This window comes from Haliotis rubra, unplaced genomic scaffold (assembly GCF_003918875.1).
Source record: "Haliotis rubra isolate DU_JTF1 unplaced genomic scaffold, ASM391887v1 Scf1, whole genome shotgun sequence".
NCBI lineage: Eukaryota > Metazoa > Mollusca > Gastropoda > Lepetellida > Haliotidae > Haliotis > Haliotis rubra.
Genome location: NW_025764891.1, coordinates 9,021,502 through 9,042,858, shown reverse-complemented (window position 1 = coordinate 9,042,858; position 21,357 = coordinate 9,021,502). Strand labels below are relative to the sequence as shown.

General features: G+C 36.6%; 1 protein-coding gene across 2 annotated transcripts in view; it reads left to right on the top strand.

The window, feature by feature from the left end:
* Window positions 1-63: 63 nt before the first annotated feature.
* The window catches only part of LOC124281694 (sterol-4-alpha-carboxylate 3-dehydrogenase, decarboxylating-like), a 47,057-nt gene continuing 25,763 nt past the window's right edge, over window positions 64-21,357 (top strand). The window contains exons 1-4 of one of the 2 annotated variants that reach the window (XM_046717685.1): window positions 64-126; window positions 3,887-4,045; window positions 4,413-4,559; window positions 7,468-7,596. In XM_046717685.1, the coding sequence (XP_046573641.1) occupies window positions 109-126; window positions 3,887-4,045; window positions 4,413-4,559; window positions 7,468-7,596 (453 nt within the window). In that variant the 5' untranslated portion in view covers window positions 64-108. Of the gene's footprint in view, window positions 127-238; window positions 433-3,886; window positions 4,046-4,412; window positions 4,560-7,467; window positions 7,597-21,357 lie in introns of those variants that run through there. The other variant, XM_046717760.1, reaches the window with a different exon arrangement.

Sequence of the window (21,357 nt, the reverse complement as noted above, 5' to 3'; positions counted from 1 at the left end):
TTTTGATCTGTTATTAGTTTTAAGGGTAGTACTATTTATACACGAGATTAGGCCTGCACCAAAAGTAACCACACAGCTCATTGGCGAAAATTCTTATCAACAAACAGTATGGCGGCTGCTTCACTGGTATGGAAGTTTTCAAGAAATCATATGAACATTAGTACAGTTGTTAGGCCGTTAATTATTAGATGTCAATATGACAACCATTATGGATCTCAGTTTAGTAATTGGTGGTGTTGCTACTTCTCTCTAACCATCGTTAAAATAGTTTGCACTATTCAAATTGGCTCGTACGTTTGTAGCAGACGAACCTTTCTATCACATGTTCCTCTCGGATGCTATGATTGGTGAAATTGTCTCAGACGACACACATCACGTCGAACCACTTTGACAGTTTGAACTGAAATCAGCTTCGTGAAACATATGAACAAGGTTTATTCAACATTGTTTCGCAAAATATTAAAATATTTGGGGCTTTTTCTACGGGACACAGGGGCGGTGGGGTAGCTTAGTGGTTAAAGCGTTAGCTCGTCACGGGTTCGATGCCCCACATGGGTACAATGTGTGAAGCCCTTTTCTGGTGTCCCCCGCCGTGTTATTGCTGGAATATTGCTAAAGGTGGTGTAAAACCAAACTCACTCACTCACTCTATGGGACAAGTTGCATAAATGATAAGTTAGTTTAGATCTTTCCTGAGCAATCCTGAAAAAGCAGTCTTTTCGTTTAATTTTCACAAGTTAAACATTAAGAGAACAATTACAACAGTTTATGGTATGTACAAACATTTAACATCCATTGGTACTCCATTATCGTTCAGTAATGTTATATGAAAGAAATTCCCATATGCCCCTTTAAATTTTACTGAGGTCTGATTCCTATTGATCACAACTTAGAGTGAAAGCATCTCCTCATCTGTAGCACTGATTGCGAAATACACTAACCCTACCTTGAGACTTGCCCTAAACTGAAAGTTTGTCAATGGACTTTGGTACCAACCTCTCTGTGTTTGATTCCACCAGTTGTGCTTCTCTGCTAGAATCACTCATAAAATCTCAATTTCTTTGTTACATAGAATGCCTTTGTCCTATCATACCAGCTGCTTGTTTTAGGGGTTGAGTGAATAAATAATACATTGTAACTCACCCATAGACCAATATATTTTGTCTGTTCATTATGGAAATTTTATGAGTATATCTCATAGCCACAAGAAGTCATAATATCACATTCAGCTATATAGAAACTGTGTGAGGGAAGCCTGTGAATACCTATAGTCCGTCGACCTAACTTTTGGACACAGTTTTTTGCATGTTACGTTTAAACAACAAAAGGTATCCAACTTTTATTCGCTCAGTTAATAATGATATCTGACGACCTATTTGGGTGTTGAATTGCTAAAATTTATATCAACTAGTAAAGAAACCATCATATAAAGTTTCTGACAACAACAACATTTTCACAAGGGAGTAGTGGCAAGTACTGGAATAGCTATCAACAATGTTGCAATGTGTGTGGCACATGCAGATGGGGTTACATTGTGATTGTGTATGGACATGTTGAGAAGGGACCATATCACCAAACTATTTTTCATTTTAGACAGATTTTTATAATTATTCATTTGTATTGAAAGGTAAAGGCAAGTAATTAATATAATAATCAAACATCATAATGTTACAAAGGTGAGAAGGTGAAGACTTGCCATATTATGAGAACATATCAATGTTCAGATACTGATGAGCCAGAAGTCCCGACTTCAATGTCAGAGTCAGATTCTGAGTCAAAATCTATGATCAATAGTGTGACCGTTTCTGTTTGCAAACCATCATTTTGCCAATATTGTTCCTCTATTTGCAAAACGTGATCTTCACAATTTTTCAACAAATCTGCTGGGATGTTACAAATTTCGTCAAGCACAATACGTGTTACTTCGGCTAACTTAAACAATTTGTTCTTCTGTGCAACTTGTTTTTTAAGGTGGCCCCATACGAGTTCTATCGGATTTAAGTCACAGTGATAGGGTGGGAGACGTACAACTTCATGACTATGTTGTATATGCAGATTGTTCATTTGATAAATAGGTGGTTGCTTTTTGGTAAGGATAATCTTGTACAACTCTACTTTTGTTGATTTTGATGGATGTTCGATGCCATGTTTGTCAAGCCAAGCAATCATATCTCCCTTTCTGGAAGCTGAGGTTGGACACTTATCCTGGGGGTCAATGCAGCTGTGATAAGGTGCATTGTCCATTACGATCACAGAATGGTCAACCAGTGCTGGAATCAGTTGTTCAGTCACATATTCAGTGAACACTGCAGAGTTCATTTCACTGTGGTAATCCCTTCCATCATTGGATTTGGCCCTGAAAACAACATCACATCCAGGAAGAAACGCCAAGCAAGAGCCAGTGTGAAGGATTATGAGTCTCTCTCATTTTCCAAGAGGTATTCTTATGTTGCTCTCTGCATCTGGGTGCTGTCATTGGTAAGAAGATGTATGGTTAGCATTTACCCACGTTTTCATCAAGCCACACGATTACATGTCCTTCTTCTCTCATCTGACGTATCTTCCTCAGATACCGAGCTCTCATTGCTATGATATCGCCCCTTTCACAGAATGTCAACTTTTGGTTGCTCAGTCTCTTGAAGTGGTATCCATATTTAAACAATAATTTGCATATCGTGTACTTGGAGACATGGATATCATGGTCATCTTGAAGTATCTTCTTCAACTTTCTGGAAGATATAGCCTCATTCGACTTGTGTAAACGTCGAATTACATCCCTCACTAATCGTCTATCAAGATTCAGTGTCAGACTCTGCATCATTGTCAAGGGATATAATGCGATGAAGTGTTGTTCTTGAAACCTTGGTAGCATGAAGTGTACGTTTCATGAAGCAATTCAGAGAAATAAAGGGGTTTTGTCTCTTGGCTTCTTTCTTGGAAAACGCATGTACTCTTTTAACTATATCCCGTGCATCTTTAGAGAGTATCTTGCCGACACCCGAACACTGGCTGTGATGTCACAAACACTCTCCATGAAATGCTCGTGCATCCATGTACATAACATGTTGACACACATTGCGACATTGTTGATAGCTGTTCCAGTACTTGCCAGTACTATCTTTTGAAAATGTTGTTGTTGTCAGAAACTTTATATGATAGTTTCTTAAGTAAAATCTTTAATAGGTGATATAAATTTTAGCAATTCAACACCCAATTAGGTCGTCAGATATCATTATTAACTGAGCAAATAAAAGTTGGATACCTTTTGTTGTTTAAACGTAACTTGCAAAAAACCGTGTTCCAAAAGTTAGGTTGACGGACTATAGGGTGCTGTTGTACAAAGTAACCTTTGCACTACGCCAGTCGTAAGTCTGTGTTAAGGTATGAGAGTTACGATCACCTTTACGCTAAAATCGCTTTGTACAATGGCACCCTGGTCAGGGCTATGCAAACCAGGGATTGATTCAGTTCTCATCTGGAATCCCCATTGAGGTGATTATTATTGTAAGCACTGTAACAAAAAATGAATAATATCTGTTTAAAATTGGTAATAAATTTTCCGTTAATCGAGAGAATGTAAATGTATCCATCAAGGAGCAATGTTGAGTGAACAGTAGTCTCTGTCTGGTATGAGTTTCGGCTTTTTGGTACCAGTATTTAAAATCAGGTCTTACGTTTCTCAAGGTGTTCCCTTTCATAGCTGCAAGGGGTAAAACATAAAGAAAACATGTAGTACTTGAAAATTTGTCATGAAATAGCATTTTATTACTTGAATTAATTATTAACTTTTAATACTGTCTTGGTATAATGAATAATAGCAATTGTAACTTTTAATAAAACATTTGTAAGTGGTAACTGCAGGCAGAAATATTTTTACTTGTTTCAGAACAAGACATGTTTGGTAATAGGAGGTTGTGGTTTTCTTGGCCGCCACCTCTGTGATGAGCTCCTCAAGCGTGGCTATACTTGTCGTGTATTTGATGTAAGGAAAACCTTTGATGATGACAGAATCAAGTTCTTCACAGGAGATCTATGTAATGAACAAGTAAGTCACACATCATTACGTATTAAATGACCTGTACATGTTCTTTGCCTTTTTTATGAAAGTCCCCCATTCGTTTTTCTTGTCACTTGCCTGAATAAATATATGAATGTTCAGCTTAACTGCTTTCTTATTATCCTAGAGCTAATTTATTGTGAGACACTCACATAACCATTCAAGACTGTCCCCTTGAATACATCAAGCTGAAATACAATAGTTCATTTACAATATTATCGATTACGCAGTTTTCATATTGATAATCATTTGTAATGATTTCCATAGACAATATTTCTGATTAATATAGATCTTTTTAGCCAACCCTATTGATTGGTGTTTTGTTTATGTGACATGTTTGATTATTGTATATTAGGATTTACAACCAGCTTTGAAGGGAGTCAGCTGTGTGTTCCACTGTGCCTCCCCAGCGCCCTCTAGCGACAACAGAGCCCTTTTCTACAAAGTCAACTTTCAGGGAACCAAAGTTGTCATAGCAACATGCAAGAAAGAAGGTGTAAAGGTAAATCCAAATTTTCTGGATTTTAAAATAATTTTCTTTATAAGAATTCAACTGTTCACTCTCAGGAATATTATGCCATATATAAACATGTGAGCCCCATTGCAAAAGGTTATGTTACTGCACTGAGACTGCCGTCAGTTCATGTTAAACGATGTGAGTTACAATCATCTGAGTACTAAGATCACTTTCAACTTCTTTGAGTGGCATTTTAAAAGTTGGGAAGTACAATATAGAACAAACTTTATGGATAACAACTCCTTTTATTCGTGAGTGCGACGTTTCGATACAAATTCTTGTACCATTGTCAAGCAGGAAATGCAGGAGTTTGTTCTATATACTGACTGCAGTCTCTGAGCGTTTCAATACAGATTCTTGTACCGTTGTCAAGCAGGAGTTTGTTCTATATACTGACTGCAGTCTCAGCATTTTGATACAGATTCTTGTACCGTTGTCAAGCAGGAAATGCAGGAGTTTGTCAAGCAGGAGTTTGTTCTCTATAAACTGACTGCAGTCTCAGCATTTCGATACAGATTCTTGTACCATTGTCAAGCAGGAAATGAAGGAGTTTGTCAAGCAGGAGTTTGTTCTCTATAAACTGACTGCAGTCTCAGCATTTCGATACAGATTCTTGTACCGTTGTCAAGCAGGAAATGCAGGAGTTTGTCAAGCAGGAGTTTATTCTCTATAAACTGACTGCAGTCTCAGCATTTCGATACAGATTCTTGTACCATTGTCAAGCAGGAAATGCAGGAGTTTGTCAAGCAGGAGTTTATTCTCTATAAACTGACTGCAGTCTCAGCATTTCGATACAGATTCTTGTACTGTTGTCAAGCAGGAAATGCATTTCCTGCTTGACAACGGTTCAAGAATCTGTATAGAAACGTCGCACTCACAAATAAGGGAAAAAGGTATACCCTCCAGGACCTTTTGTAATGACAGATGTGGTCTTACTTCTTTGAATAGCCAATGACTAATTGTGAAACTGTCCATTATAAGTGTGAACTAGTACAATATTACCAGAACTATATGGACTGTGGACGTAAGTATTAATCCCTTAATTTATATCGTAAAATACATGCTGATTCTCAGTATATAGTGACAATGTGTGATGAATTGTTCAGCTGTTCAAGGGGCACTGATCTGAGAAAATGCCCTGGGACTGATAGTTGACTTTGTTTTTGTCCTTTTATCTTGTGCATACCCTAATGATATCCAAGAAATCTCATCTAGTTATTGATCTATGCCGCTCCATCCTTACAGGTTAATCCTAGCTTACAGTGTTAGAAAGGGACATAATTCTGCCAGTACTGTTTGCCCAGATTATGGTGGAAGAGTCTGTAAACTGGTAGCATAACTGTATTCCACAAATTTGCAATGTTCTGTTTTTTGTGGAATCACATCTAGCATTCATATCAACTTCCTCACAGTGAGGCTTCTAATGACCAGGTTACAAAGCAACATTACCCATACACTGTTTGATATTTATCTGCTCAGCACCTGGTGTTGACTAATAGTGCCAGTGTGATATATGTTGATATATATCCCCCAGCACCTGGTGTTGACAAGCAGTGCTTGTGTGATATATGTTGATATATTTCTGCCCAGCACCTGGTATTAACAAGCAGTGCCAGTGTGATATATGTTGATATATATCTGCCCAGCACCTGGTGTTGACAAGCAGTGCCAGTGTGATATATGTTGATATATATCCCCCAGCACCTGGTGTTGACAAGCAGTGCTTGTGTGATATATGTTGATATATATCTGCCAAGCACCTGGTGTTAACAAGCAGTTGCCAGTCTTGTATGTGTTGATATGTCCCCCAGCACCTGGTGTAGACAAGCAGTGCCATTGTGATATAACATGTTGATATATTTCTGCCCAGCACCTGGTGTTGACAAGCAGTACTTCTGGGATATATGTTGATATATTTCTCCCCAGCACTTGGTGTTGACAAGCAGTGCTTGTGTGATATATGTTGATATATTTCTATCCAGCACCTGGTGTTGACAAGCAGTGCCAGTGTGATATATGTTGATATATATCTGCCCAGCACCTGGTGTTGACAAGCAGTGCCAGTGTGATATATGTTGATATATTTCTGCCCAGCACCTGGTGTTGACAAGCAGTGCTTGTGTGATATGTGTTGATATATTTCTGCCCAGCACCTGGTGTTGACAAGCAGTACTTGTGTGATATATGTTAATATATTTTTGCCAAGCACCTGGTGTTGACAAGCAGTTCCAGTCTGATATATGCTGATATGTTTCTGCCCAGCACCTGGTGTTGACAAATAGTGCCAGTGTGATATATGTTAATGTTATATATCTTGATATATTTCTGCTCAGCACCTGGTGTTGACTAATAGTGCCAGTGTGATATATGTTGATATATATCCCCCAGCACCTGGTGTTGACATGCAGTGCTTGTGTGATATATGTTGATATATTTCTGCCCAGCACCTGGTGTTGACAAGCAGTGCCAGTGTGATATATGTTGATATATTTCTGCCCAGCACCTGGTGTTGACAAGCAGTGCCAGTGTGATATATGTTGATATATTTCTGACCAGCACCTGGTGTTGACAAGCAGTGCTTGTGTGATATATGTTGATATATTTCTGCCCAGCACCTGGTGTTGACAAGCAGTGCCAGTGTGATATATGTTGATATATTTCTGCCCAGCACCTGGTGTTGACAAGCAGTGCCAGTGTGATATATGTTGATATATTTCTGCCCAGCACCTGGTGTTGACAAGCAGTGCCAGTGTGATATATGTTGATATATTTCTGCCCAGCACCTGGTGTTGACAAGCAGTGCCAGTGTGATATATGTTGATATATTTCTGCCCAGCACCTGGTGTTGACAAGCAGTGCCAGTGTGATATATGTTGATATATTTACCCCCAAGCGCCTGGTGTTGACAAGCAGTGCTAGTGTGGTGTATGAGGGAAAAGATATACAGAATGGCATAGAAGATCTTCCTTATGCTGCCAAACCCATAGACTACTACACAGAAACCAAAATACTGCAGGAAAAGGTATGTAGGATTTTTGAACTTATTCTTGAAAGTCAGTATGTTTCTGTTGAGATATCTGCTTCACATGTAGGGGACCTGAACTGTATAGTACCCTTGTATCCCCATGATCACAGACGCATCATGCTTATCACTGTGAGTTGTGATGGGTTGATTTTCAGGTGACTACCTAAACTGCTTTGCTTTCCAGAGTTGTGTCCCTTAGGCATGCCAGGATCCAAATATCATGGGTTCAACTTTCACCTTGGCCATGGTTATGAGTATCAGTGTAATAGTGCCCTTTCCCCTGGTAAACATCTCTGACCTTATTTTAAAAATATTTTAATCCTATCATATGGTGAATGTTGTCAAACTGGTAAATGTATTGTAGAAAGGTATATTTTCATAATTGATTAGAATCTAAAAATTAGAAAATGGTAATAGCTACGATGTTTGCCATCATGTGAAAACGTTTTTAAAATGTCACAATTAATCTTTTGTACCTACTTACTGTATAATAAACAGTATAACTATATCTCCCATGAAGAAAGTTTTTATGTTGAAGTCATGACGTTTCATTCGTCAATGACCCTCTCCTGGCAGATTTCTATCAGAACTTTTTATAAAAAAAAAAAAAAATGAAAGTTGAAAGGAAACTATTATCTACTATTTGCTGTTTGCTGCGATTAAGCTTTTAAAAGTTAAGAGAGCATTCTGTCTTGGAGGTCTGCTGGTTAACTCATGCTTCTAAAGAATGTAATTCCTTAAACCATTTAGGATTACACTTATGTGAAGGTGATACTCTTAAGTAGAAAATGGGTTTTTTGTCTAAACGAAAATAACAGTGATGTTTGCACATGCATAAATAAGCCTACTTCCTTAAACAGAAGTGTGTTGTGAAAAAACATGGCTGAACAGTTAAATGACTTAGAGACTTGACTGCTTGATGGATTAGATCTGAAATAGCTAAAATTATCATTTATTTTGGAAAATTATATTTTATTTTGTCATTTATCGACTTTGGACTGTATTATAATTTGCTGCCACTTTTACTTTTTTATGTGACATTTTCGCATGCACAATACAACCCCATTTCTGAAATACCTTTAACATCTTCAATTGTGTAGCATGTTGTTTTATTTGGCAGCAAGTTGATCATGTTGCAAGTTTGGTGACTGTGTAAAGTCACTCTTTCTTTTGAAGTTTTAATGTTTTACCCACCAAACTTGGTCATTTGAATAGGATTACTTTCTACATAATGGTTTGGGTCAAGGTAAGAACATGTGAAGGGGATGCTGCCATAACTGATGTAACTTTTGTAGTCTTTAGTTGCTTTCAAAGATACATTTGACTGGAAAATAAATATATGTACATATACGTTTCCTCCACCTCACATTTTACCCGTGAAGGTCCGGGTTAGAATATTGATCTTCAGTAACCCATGCTTGTCGTAAGAGGCGACTAACGGGATCGGGTGGTCAGGCTCCCTGACTTGGTTGACACATGTCATCGTATCCCAGTTGCGTAGATCGATGCTCATGCTGTTGATCACTGGATTGTCTGGTCCAGACTCGATTATTTACAGACTGCCACCATATAGCTGGAATATTGCTGAGTGCGACGTAAAACTAAACTCACTCACTCCACCTCACATTTGAAAAACCAAATTTATGAAATACTAGTATTAATTTATTGTGTTCTTAATTTGATCATGGTAATCTTTAGACTTTTCTGCTTTTCAGATAGTTAGACTATTCAATAAATCTATACTACATATCTTTTGTCATTATGTTGATATATATGCTTGACGTATTATGAGAATCATTTTTGTGTATGGAAAGATACAAATATCCCTATGAATAGTGGAATAGTATATTATATCACTATTTGATAGGGATATTTATATGGAATAGTCTAACTATCTGAAAAGCCATGGAAACATACAAATATCCCTATCAAATAGTAGAATAGTATATTATATCACTATTTGATAGGGATATTTATATGGAATAGTCTAACTATCTGAAAAGCCATGGAAACATACAAATATCCCTATCAAATAGTAGAATTGTATACTATTCCACTATTTCATAGGGATATTTGTATCTTTCCATACACAAAATTGATTCCTATAATTCTGGTCATCAAGACATTCTCAGATTAATACATGTTTTACAAGGAAAGCTGGATGCAATCCTGTTTACAGACTAGTCAAAGTGTAAGTGTCAATCAGCTGTTAATCTATTGTTGAGTATACCCTCATGACATTTCGTCCCCCACTGTGATTTACATGTCGACCAGCATTACATTGTAACACTTTGTTGTTTGCTCAAACTATCTCCTTTGTCATATCAGTTCCGGTAAACTATGTTCTGCGTAGATCATGACGTCGGCTTCAAATAAATGTGCTCGCTTGGTGTATTTGAGTTCAGTATTGGCAGCAGTGACGTAGAAATATGTCGCAAGTAATTGACCAAAGCTTGAACATGTGTTTACCTTCTTGATAACTGATTGACTGGCTTGTGCGTGTCAGTTAATCATCGAAACTGCACTCGAAATGAATACTGCCCCTGTTGGAGTGTAATATACGCTTGTATTGTACAGGTGTTGTGTCAGATTTATAAGTGCAAGATTAAAAATCTTCAAAGAGCTTGAATGCACAGAACTTTGGTGGTATTTTCATAATGAATATGTTCCTGTGTTCAGTCTCTTATATATACATGTTCAAGGCTTAATTTATGAAAATTTAATGCGAGTTTTGTCATTTCATCTTTTGCCAAGAGAAGCTAGTTTACTAGAAAGTGTTAGTCTAAGATAGAACTTGTGAGATAAGAAATGTAATACTTATCAGCCTGAAAAGGTAAATATTTAACCCAGTGAATATGATGGTAGCTTTTCCTATGAAAGATCTGAGTTGTGATTCTCCACATAATAACATGTGTGATACATAGTTGTACTTCACACCATTTAGATATGGAGACAACATGGTAATATTATTACAAACAGAATAAATATGTGTTTGGATCTTTTATGGTTATTGATGTTTAATGGTGAAAAAATATATTTTCAAATGAATCTGCGGCATTTGATTGCTTAACTAGCCAATCAAAACATATTAGACCAAGCCTATTACTTCCTGACTAATAATAAACTGGCTTGGCTTCTGTTGCTTTAGTGTTCTGATTGATGTTACTGATTTTGTTCCATTGTTTTGGGGGGTATTTTCGTGTTAAGTTGTTTGTGGCAAATTAAGCAGTCTGTGAAGTTGTTATTAATTATACATTTATTCACAGAGGGTAACTTTAATACTATAAATCTGGAACATTTTGGGTGTAGGAAAGTACTGCAAACACTGCGTGTGACACTCTCAATCATTTTGAAAAGCAACAATAAATTTAAAGGCAGGTACATTTCATTTCTTCACTTCCACACATTCTCAAGCAGGTAATACATGATTAAATAAGTAACCTTTCACTCCCTGTGTGTTCCTTAATTAGACATCATCACTCAGTGTCAGATGTCAATCAGGAAAGTTCACTGACTTACCAGATCTCATCAAGTTGCGTACATAACAATGAGTAGTCAAGACAAAAACCAGCCAGTCTCTACAGTTAGATAAATACCCTACTCCGCCCTTCCTGGTCAACAACGATATTACATGCGTCAATAGTTCACACACTCTCCATGCGTTGTTCATTTGTCGTTTGTCCCACCACGATATGTATATTTCAACTATATGAGTGGGTGAGTGAGTGAGTCGGTTTTATACCAGTTTTAGCAATATCCAGCAATATCACAGCAGGGAACGCCAGAAATGGGGTTCACACAAAGAAAAATTTAACCCTTAGGCATGATGACTGCTTTTCATGATTGGCTATCCTACTGCGCCAGCTATATGATGGCGGTCTGTAAAATAATATAGTTTAGGCCAGACAATCCATTACATGAACATCTATCTAAATACATTTTGGACACAATCAACCAAGTCTGCTAGACTGACCACCTGTTCTTTTCTTTGATCTTTTACGAAAAGCATAGTTTGCTGAGGATGAATTCTAACCCATATATGTTCAAAGGTCTCTCCTTGTGAGTGATGTTTTTATTGCTCATTTAATGATCAGTTAATACTGATTATTTGTTATTGCAAATTTATCATACAATGTCAATAAATCTATTTCTAAGACATTACTTTTAAATTTGGTTTGTGTGACATCATAGTCACTGAAATTAATTTTTCTGATAGTTTTATCACAAGTATGGTATAAAAATGATGATACTTTCCAGGATATATCTGGGATTCCCAACTAAGTGCCCTTGGTAGGCAAATTGATAAAAACTTGGGATATTTATATAGGTAACATTTTCATAGGTATATTTCATCCAAGCAATTACAGTGGTTATAACCATATTTACATGAAATAGGAACTTTTAAAATATTTTTAACAGTTTATGCAGACTTGTCACACAAGTGATGTTGTAAACTGTTGTTGATGAGATGAATATACAATGCCGTTTGGAACGTGTTGTTGATGAGTGATGATACTGTTGAAATCAAAAGACATAAGACTGAGATTTTATTCATATTACCATAAGTCATTGTGGCAACCTTTAACTTTGTAAACAGTTATAACCTATGTCTTGAGTGTAAAAAGAATAGGAAATTTCAGTGGTAAAGAGAGTTTCATTGTGATGTCATGTTAACTGATGATGTCACAATGGTCTATAAATCATTGCGATGCAGTTTCATTGTAGTTGTATCTCTTAGGGAATATATAGAGGATATTTTATGTACCCAGTATAATATGGTGAAAAACATATTTTAACATTTTTCACATCAGCGCTTTGAGCATTGCCTTTGTGTGGTAAAAGTCAGCGCTATATAAATAATCTTATTATTATCACAAGAAATATTCCATTTAAATACGAAAAATTATGTTTATTCAATACTTCTAATTTTTGTTTAATTATATTTAAACAATGTTAATCCAAGAAAATTCAATGAGTGAAATCCAAATTCTGCCAACTGTAAACTAAAGACGGCTCACTTCTTTGTTCAGTCACACAGATAAGACATACTAGTAGTTCCGGTATTCAAAAATAAAATAAAAACTGAGACAGCTATCATTATCAATTACTCTTTTTATTGTCATTGTATGAATAACATCAGCACTTAAAATAGTATCCATCAAACTAGCATTGACGTCAAAACTCAGTGCAGGTGCACAAATACATAAGAACCACAAACAAACATGTCACGTCCAGAAAAAGAAAAGAGCACAATTGAAAGAAAAAATCAACTACAAATATTTACAGTGTCAATAAGCATAAATACAGGTAATGATCGTGGACCGATCAATCAAGTGATATATTGTCGGTTGTACATAAAATGACACTTTTTGAACGTTGACAACTCATAACTCAATTGATCTGAACAGAAGTAGATTTGCATGAAGTGAAGCATGGACTCGACACAACACAACGAGGGACACTCTCTCATTGTCTCACTCTCTCAGTACCAGAGCTTGTGAAGATCCAGGTTAGAATTGATCTTCAGTAACCCATGCTTGTCGTAAGAGGCGACTCACGAGATAGGGTGGTCAGACTCACTGACTTGGTTTACACATGTCAATGATGTCATCGTATCGCAGTTGAGTAGATTGATGCTCATGCTGTTGATCACGGGATTGTCTGGTCCAGACTCGGTTATTTACAGACCGCCACCATATAGCTGAAATATTATGGAGTGTGGCATAAAATCTAGCTCACTCTCTCAAGCAGTGCCAGAATGACTCATTGATCAGCTGATCATCAAGTAGTTTGGGCAAAGTGATATCACTTTTCTCAAACTCAGAAATCTCAATCTTTCACATTTAAGTTTATTATAGAGATTAATCTCTCCCAATTCATATGTTCCATGGAAGCCTTGGTGTGAGGAAAATTATGCTGTGTCCTGTACACTTAAAAACTACGAATGGAAAGAATTTCCTCTGGCAGTTTAATTTGAAGCACAAAAAATAATTCTGTTTGAATAACTGAATCTAATTCAGGTTCAGCCATGGCAGCATTCATAGAAATGTTCTTTCGTAATTGTTATTTTATTTCCCATTACAGTCATAATTACAGATATGACGAGGAACCTAGGGTAGAAGGAATCTTAAGACTATTTCTTGTCACATGCAAAGGTATAAAATGAGTTTCTGAAGCTATTTGTATGGACATGTCTAGGTTTAGCTGATACAATGGTCACCCAGTAGTAAAGAGGCCGAAGTAAACATCTGCTTAAGTTACAATTTGACAAATTTTAGCAAATGCCCAGGTTACTTTAGTATTGAGCTGTTGATCTCAAGCTGTAGATTCAAGGCTAATATCAGTCCCTGTACAGTAAATGTTCTTAACTCCCAGGACAGCCCATTGGTCAGTATCCGTGGATAGCTTCTTGTAGGCTATTCTAAGTCCCTCCCTTGTTGTTGCGGTGTAAGTATTAAGCAAATCAGAGTCATAAGATAAAGGGCCTATCAAGGAATCAACTAGCCACTCCAGATCGGGGAGTGTTTGAATGCCGTTCAACAAGGGAAATATTTGATTGGCTTAATTTACAACCCGTATAAAAAGAAAGGTTTCGTAATTTGGTTCAGAGCGTAAAAGTCACTGGCAAAGTATCCAGGAAGGGACAGGTTCCAAATTTATTCACAGACACTGGAGAAAAAACTATCAACTGAGAGATTTGTCTGTTGACAAGAGGATATTTTTGTGACAATATCAAGAAAGGTATTGAGATTTATGCTGCATTTGACAGTGAATTAATCATGAAATGCTGTAAATATAATGACGGTGAAACGTCTGTTTGAAAAAATTCAAATTGGTATAAATATTGGAAGTGAACCTTGTACAGAAGTAATCATCAAGGTATGCTATAGAGTTAAAGAGGTACTTTTTAGCTGTGAGAGATAGAGATGTAAGGACATTGAAGAATTTCTGCTTTTCTTCATAAACACATACCAAGCAATCTGTTGAAAGAAATAGGGAAACCTCTCCTGCGTTTGAAAAATACTGGAACAACTTGAAGTATTAATCTGTGGAACACTACAGTAATCACCAAGAACCTCATGGAAATGTCGGATTCCACACGGAATGCAATGTTTGATATCCTCAAGTGTTTTGCAGTGTTCATGATTTCACTGCAGTTGAGCAATGGATGCCCAACTACCTGTTTTTGTAACACAACAGCCAAACTTGTTCATTGTCAAGACAACACGATGGTCGGCATCCCGTCTACAATTCCCAGGGATACCAAATATCTGTCTGTGCTGGGAACCCCTAGTTCAACATTCTCTCAAGTCTTGCAGCTCAAACGGAATGATTTCTCAAACATGAAAAATCTTCTGGAACTCCACATTTCGTATTCAGATGTCAGCACCATAGATGGAGATACTTTTCAGGATTTGTCATCAATAAGAGAAATAAGTTTACCAAATAATAAAATTAAAACAATTAATAAAGAGTTGTTTCAGAATCTGCCTGATCTGGCGTATATAGACTTGTCTGGAAACTTTGACTGTGTTGTAGAGGTGGGAGGTTTGTCACGGATCCCATCTCTGCAGTATCTCTATGCTGGAAACATGAATTTGGGATCTCTGGATCAAGGTACATTTCAAGGACTTCCTTCACTGAAAGGTTTGTACATACCAGGTAATGGACTCACTGGTATTGATAGAGATGTTCTTTTGCCTTTGACTGGCTTAAAGGTGTTGAATATCATGGAAAATAACATTGAATCTTTGAATCAAGATCTGGAACCACTACTTTCAAACCTTAAAAGTTTGTTTATTTCGGACAACCCTTGGCAGTGCACATGTGAGAACAAATGGATGAAAAGCCTGTCAAGTGTTTCATCATCACATGTGGACTCCATAGTGATCTGTCTTGGTCCTGATAAATTCAAATACCAAAATCTCAACACCATCCCTGACTCTGAATTTAAGTGCATACCTCCCAACATAACATGTGGTGGTCCTTTCACTGTCAATGCTGGTGATTCTTTGACATTAGAATGCCATGTTGAAGGAGACCCTGTACCCAATGTAGTCTTCACAAACCCTAATCAAGTGATTATCTCTAAGGACACACCAGTACTTGGGTATATATTGCAAAATGGCAATACAATTGTCATACAGTCTGTGGTAGAAGCGGAAGATGGGAACTGGACTGTATCAGCAACCAACAGCGAAGGAGAGGACACAGACACCATACATGTAACAGTGATCCCTCCACCTACAACTACTGTGTCCAGTGTTAGTCCTATTCAGCCAGCTGCTGTAGACAACACTGGAATCATCATCGGAGCTGTTGCTGCAGCCATTACTCTCATTGCTGCCATCACTATCTTCACATGTGCCATTTACAAGAAATACATGAAAAACAAAGTGGAACCCTTTAAAGATGATAAAGAAGATTTGTTTGGTGTTACAGTTCATCGTATAGAAGGACATTCAGCACCAATCTCAACAGCTTGGATCTAATTCATCTGTAAGATTCCATGGTAATTGGAACAAGGACTTGGGAAGCACATGGTGATGCTCATCCTAAAAGATGACTAAACGGGTTGACCTCTGATGACCATGTGAGACTAAGTGTGTCTAACAGACCCTGGCAGTGATAGGTGTTCATGCTATCAACCACTTGTTTGCCTGTCCCAGACTATTCATCCATTGACTGCAGATCTGTCGTGAACATGACAATACAGAACATGACCTTTTGACAAATCAAAAATACAAGTGGCAATTGAAACTTGGATGTTATGAGATTGTGTTGTATCTATCAGTCTTGTACCAGAAAGCTGGCGTAAGACTGTTTTGAACATTCATGATGTACCCTAATTTACTCAAACAGTATATTTTTAATGACTGTGATATTCTATGTTTTTTGTGTGCATGGTTTTAACCATTTTGTGATACCCAAAAGCTATTTGATATTATATATCTGTGATAAGACAAGGTAAGTCTATTTTACTTGCGTACTGTGGTAGAAAATGTTTAGATAGAATAGAATAGAATAGAATAATACTTTAATGCCTTTTCAGGAATTTGTGTTACATCAGCAGAGCTACTGACACATCACAGAGAAAGAAAACATATTTACATAAATTCATTGATTTAGGTATCTTCACATTTGTTTAAGAGAGATATGGTACTTGGAATAAAGGATGTACGGGCTCTCTTAGTTTTCACAATTCGAACTTTGTATCGGCGGCCTGAAGGGAGGAGGTTATATTCCGAATTTAAGTAGTGAGTACCGTCAGGTATAATTTTGACAGCTTGATTCACGATTTGCCGCTCATATATTGATGATAAACATTCAAATCTGACTCCAGCGATTTTACTTGCAGTGTTAACAAGTTTGTCTATTTTAGATTTGAGATGATTTAGAGTTTATATATGATGCTTTTGTTCAAAATATGTACCCTTATGTTATATGGCCTAACATATAATTTATTTACAACTCAAAAGAAGTTCAAGAACACCAATATTTTTCATGTAACACTGTAGTAAATATGTTATGCCACTCTGTTGTATATATATGGCATACATGACGGGATATAACTGGAATACTCTTCAGAGCTGTGTTAAACCCAACTCACTCACTCACCCATTGGTTTAGCATGAAAACATGTCATCCTGTATTACTTTGATCAATATAAAGCTTCAACCTTTCCCAATATAAAGCTTATATAACTGAAATGATATTCAGGTTGGAGGTCCAGAACTCTACCCACTCACTGCTCATTGCTTCAAAAGCATTGTAAATTCTCATTGATGTTGATCATGTTGTTATGTCTAGCCTGTTATGTCATATGTACAATGTATTCCTCATGTTTTCATCATGATTGGCCTGTTATCATTGTTTTCCTCAATATCTTTTCCCATCAGTACCTGTGGATGGTTTCTGTCTAGTTCTTTATCCCATTACTGATAGAGTGGAAAATATGTGTATTATTTCAGCTGTTAAAATAATGCTAGTTACAATGAGCTAAGAACTGATCAGCTTCATACTTCCACTGAAATAATTCTTAAAAAATGAAGTTAAAGACATTTGTAATTGTTTGGGATTAGGAATATGAAAGGAAAATACATGTCAGTGTTCCAGGTCCAAGAGTATTAATGTCTGCTCTAATGCCATTTAAATGTATGGACCCACTGAATCTTTATTTTCAACATTCTGGTCATGACTAGGAAATTCATGCTTAACTTGGGTCTCACCTGAGAGTTAGTTTGTACAGTTCAGGCTTAGTTTCAAATACTGTCAGAATATATTCAGTTTCCTTACAGTATGAATATAATCACAAAGTGAAATATACACTGGAATAAAGATATATTAAAAAATCGATGTGATGACAAAGATAATGGAGAACTACACATTGTTCTCCAAACAGCCTTCTTTCTCAAGTCACGAGTAAATTCTTTAATTGTAACTACTTTGTTCATGTCTTCTTTTGCTTTTATACATGTATATACCGTACTTCATATTCATTCAAATGTAAATAAAGTACTTTATCCTGTCCCAAGTGTTATCATAAATATGTTGCAAGAATTCCGTGCAAGTCAGGGGATGGGTCCTCAGGGCACAGATAAGTTATTTGATCACTTGAATACTGACACACACACTCACACACACATCATGCGTATTATTGCTTTACTTACATTCTAACAGTAATGTCAAGGATTAGATTTGGCCCTCAGTGACCTATCCTTCTTGTGCAGTGGGATTAGGTGTCCAGCCTCAGTGATATGGGGTGCGGTGGGGTAGCTTAGTGGTTAAAGTGTTCTCTCATAATGCCGAAGACCTAGGTTCAATTCCCCACATGGGTACAATGTGTGAAGCACATTTCTGGTGTCCTCCGCCTTGGTATTGCCGGAATATTGCTAATATTGGAATACAACTAAACTCACTTACTCAGTGATATGGTTATTTGTTGTTCTGAATATCAATCACTTGATTGTCTGATCTACTTGCCAATGTCATTTAACTGAAAAAAGTTGTTATGTAACGCCCAAAATAAATGAAAACAGTTATTTGCAAAATTTATTTTCAGCAATATATTTTCTCAGCGTATATGTGAACTCTTATGAATTATGTTCCACAGACAGGAGACTGTTTTTCATTTTACTAGTATGGATCCATACTGAAGTATTGTGTTTGTAAAACTGTTGATATACATCAATTTTCATTCATAATGAACTGAATGGGACCTGGTCATTAGCTGTATATTTTAGTCAAAATGGATGTAAAGAGCTACGGTTAAAATGAGTGAGTGAGTGAGTTTAGTTTTACACCGCTTTTAGCAATAATACAGCAATATCATGGCAGGGGACACCAGAAATGGGCTTCACACATTGTACCCATGTGGGGTCTTCGGCGTGACGAGTGAATGCTTTAACCACTAGGTTAAAATGAACTAAAATTAATGGTCCCTTTGAGTTTGTTATAACCATAGTGTACTGTTATTATTTTATCAACCATCAGTTGATTGTCATTGTCAGTAAGTGCTACCTTTAATGAATTTATGACTTGTTGCCTTTTTCATGTGACATATATTATAACACGAGATTGACCATTCTCTAACCTTATGTTTAAGCAGTTATATCTTGAAAATGTCACTAGACAAAATGTTAAAAATGCTTTGTTGATTAAAAAAGATGATAATTTTTCTTTGTCCGTAATTTTGTCTTTGACTTTTATTTTATTTTTAGCATTGACATGCTTTAACATTTTAAGATATCTTTTCGTTCGCGTTTTGGGATTGGTTCCAGATTGATATAAGCTATATCTGGTACCCTCCCATCCCAAGCTGAGACCACACAGGGCACCTGTTCTTTGAAATACCTGGACAGGGGGAAAGCTCAGACTAAGGCTTAGTCTCTGAATATATATAATTTGGATAGTAACAAACAAGCCCATTTATATTGAAAAGGAGCCCTAGGGAGACCAGAGGAAATCTAGACTTGCTTTATTTAGGGCTTTAGCACTGCAGAGAGGGCTAGGCAGTAGGGAAAATAATGTTGTTCAGGGACTGTGAGACAGACTAGGGGAAAGCTATACAAGAGTTGTAGTAAAGATTAACAAGTATTCTGAGTAAATCATGGACGGGCCAGTGGCAGGTGAAAATCTCTGCTTATCACATGCAAACCCAGGCCAAACACAGGCTGTGTGTAGTCCGTGGATGTTACATAACAGTGTGTGATTCTAGTCCAGTGCCTGACTGTCCCAGCTACCTGGTGGATAAGACATTCTCCCGTAGTTGACAACCGCACATAAAACTGCCCTCTTTCTTGCTGAAATTTGTGTGCGACAAATATTCTAAGAATGTTCAGATTTTGAAACTGAGCATGTATCCACTTATTAAGTGAAATGTTTGACAGTGATAACAAGATAAGGGTTTTACTATATGTCTGTAGGGTTGTAGAGCTGGGTGTATCTGGAATTTGTTTATTTGTCATATTGGAAATGTATTTGATCTCAGCTTAAAAGTAAAATTATTAATTCTTCTTGAAGGTCATGAAGATTTTAACATGGAAACTGCATAAGAAGGGAACTTATAATCACAATATAATGTACCTGAAACTAACGTTTGATGCTTAGAAGAACAAGAGTTTGTCCGGAGACACAGTTGTTGAGTACGGAAGGTGAGCAACAGTACTCTGGTGCTGGTTTGTTTGCTTCAGGCAGGATTCTGGCATTATATATAGCATTCAGCAAATAAATGACGAATTAACTTAAATGAATGAAAACATCTGTTAAGTTTTACTCTGCAAAACTCATAAATGATACTGCTTATGTTCTCTTAGCACTACACCTAATTGTGTTGGGGTATCCATCCTGAAAAATATTTAAGTCATTTTTCACAACCCCCATTGTACAAACTGTCTTGATAACAATCTTGCAATGAACAACACATCAAATTGCTCCTACTGAATTTCACAAAGATCTACATATAAAATATCCTTGTACAAGAAAACCATTTATTATTTCATTGACTGTAATAAATTAACGTTTAGGTTTCCTAGTGGAAAGGCATGTGAAGTCATCTGATGCAACAGGACTTCCATTTATATTTAAAACAAGGTAGGTTCATTACTGATAAAATAGAAATATGTTATCCTCGATTATCAAAGATGACATAGAGCAGAAATTGATATCAAGTGTAATCTTTATTACCTTAAACTTAAAATTCCATAAACTTAAAGTGCCATACTTGTTCCTTTTCAATATAAAATGAAGTATATTTCATTGTTTCAACCCTTATGAAATGCATTTGATCTCATATGAAACAGTTGCTGTATATTAGATATGAACATTATAACAGAATGTGATAAATGTTGACACTTACTCTCTCTGTATATATTCTAATTTTGGCTGTAATTCAAAAAGCCCAGTTTATGAATCAGTGTGCCCTGTCAAATATTGATTGATACTACATGCCATGTTAATATAAAGTCGAACTAAGGATATCGACCCCTCGCCTTTGAATAAGATCATCAATCTTCCTGACACAAGATAATCAACAGATAAACGGCCTTTTGATAGTCACCCACTAAGTACTCTTGCCCCTTTGATAAATGTCACTCACAGTTTTGAATTATTTTCAACAAATATTGATGCAGACTGATATGAAAAGAGGAAGTGTTAATGATTTATTTGCTTCAAAGAGAAAAATGACTTGTTGGTGTCTGATTGCAAGACAGAAGAATGTTCATCTGGTGAAAATCTTAACTTTGTCTGCTGTAAAGT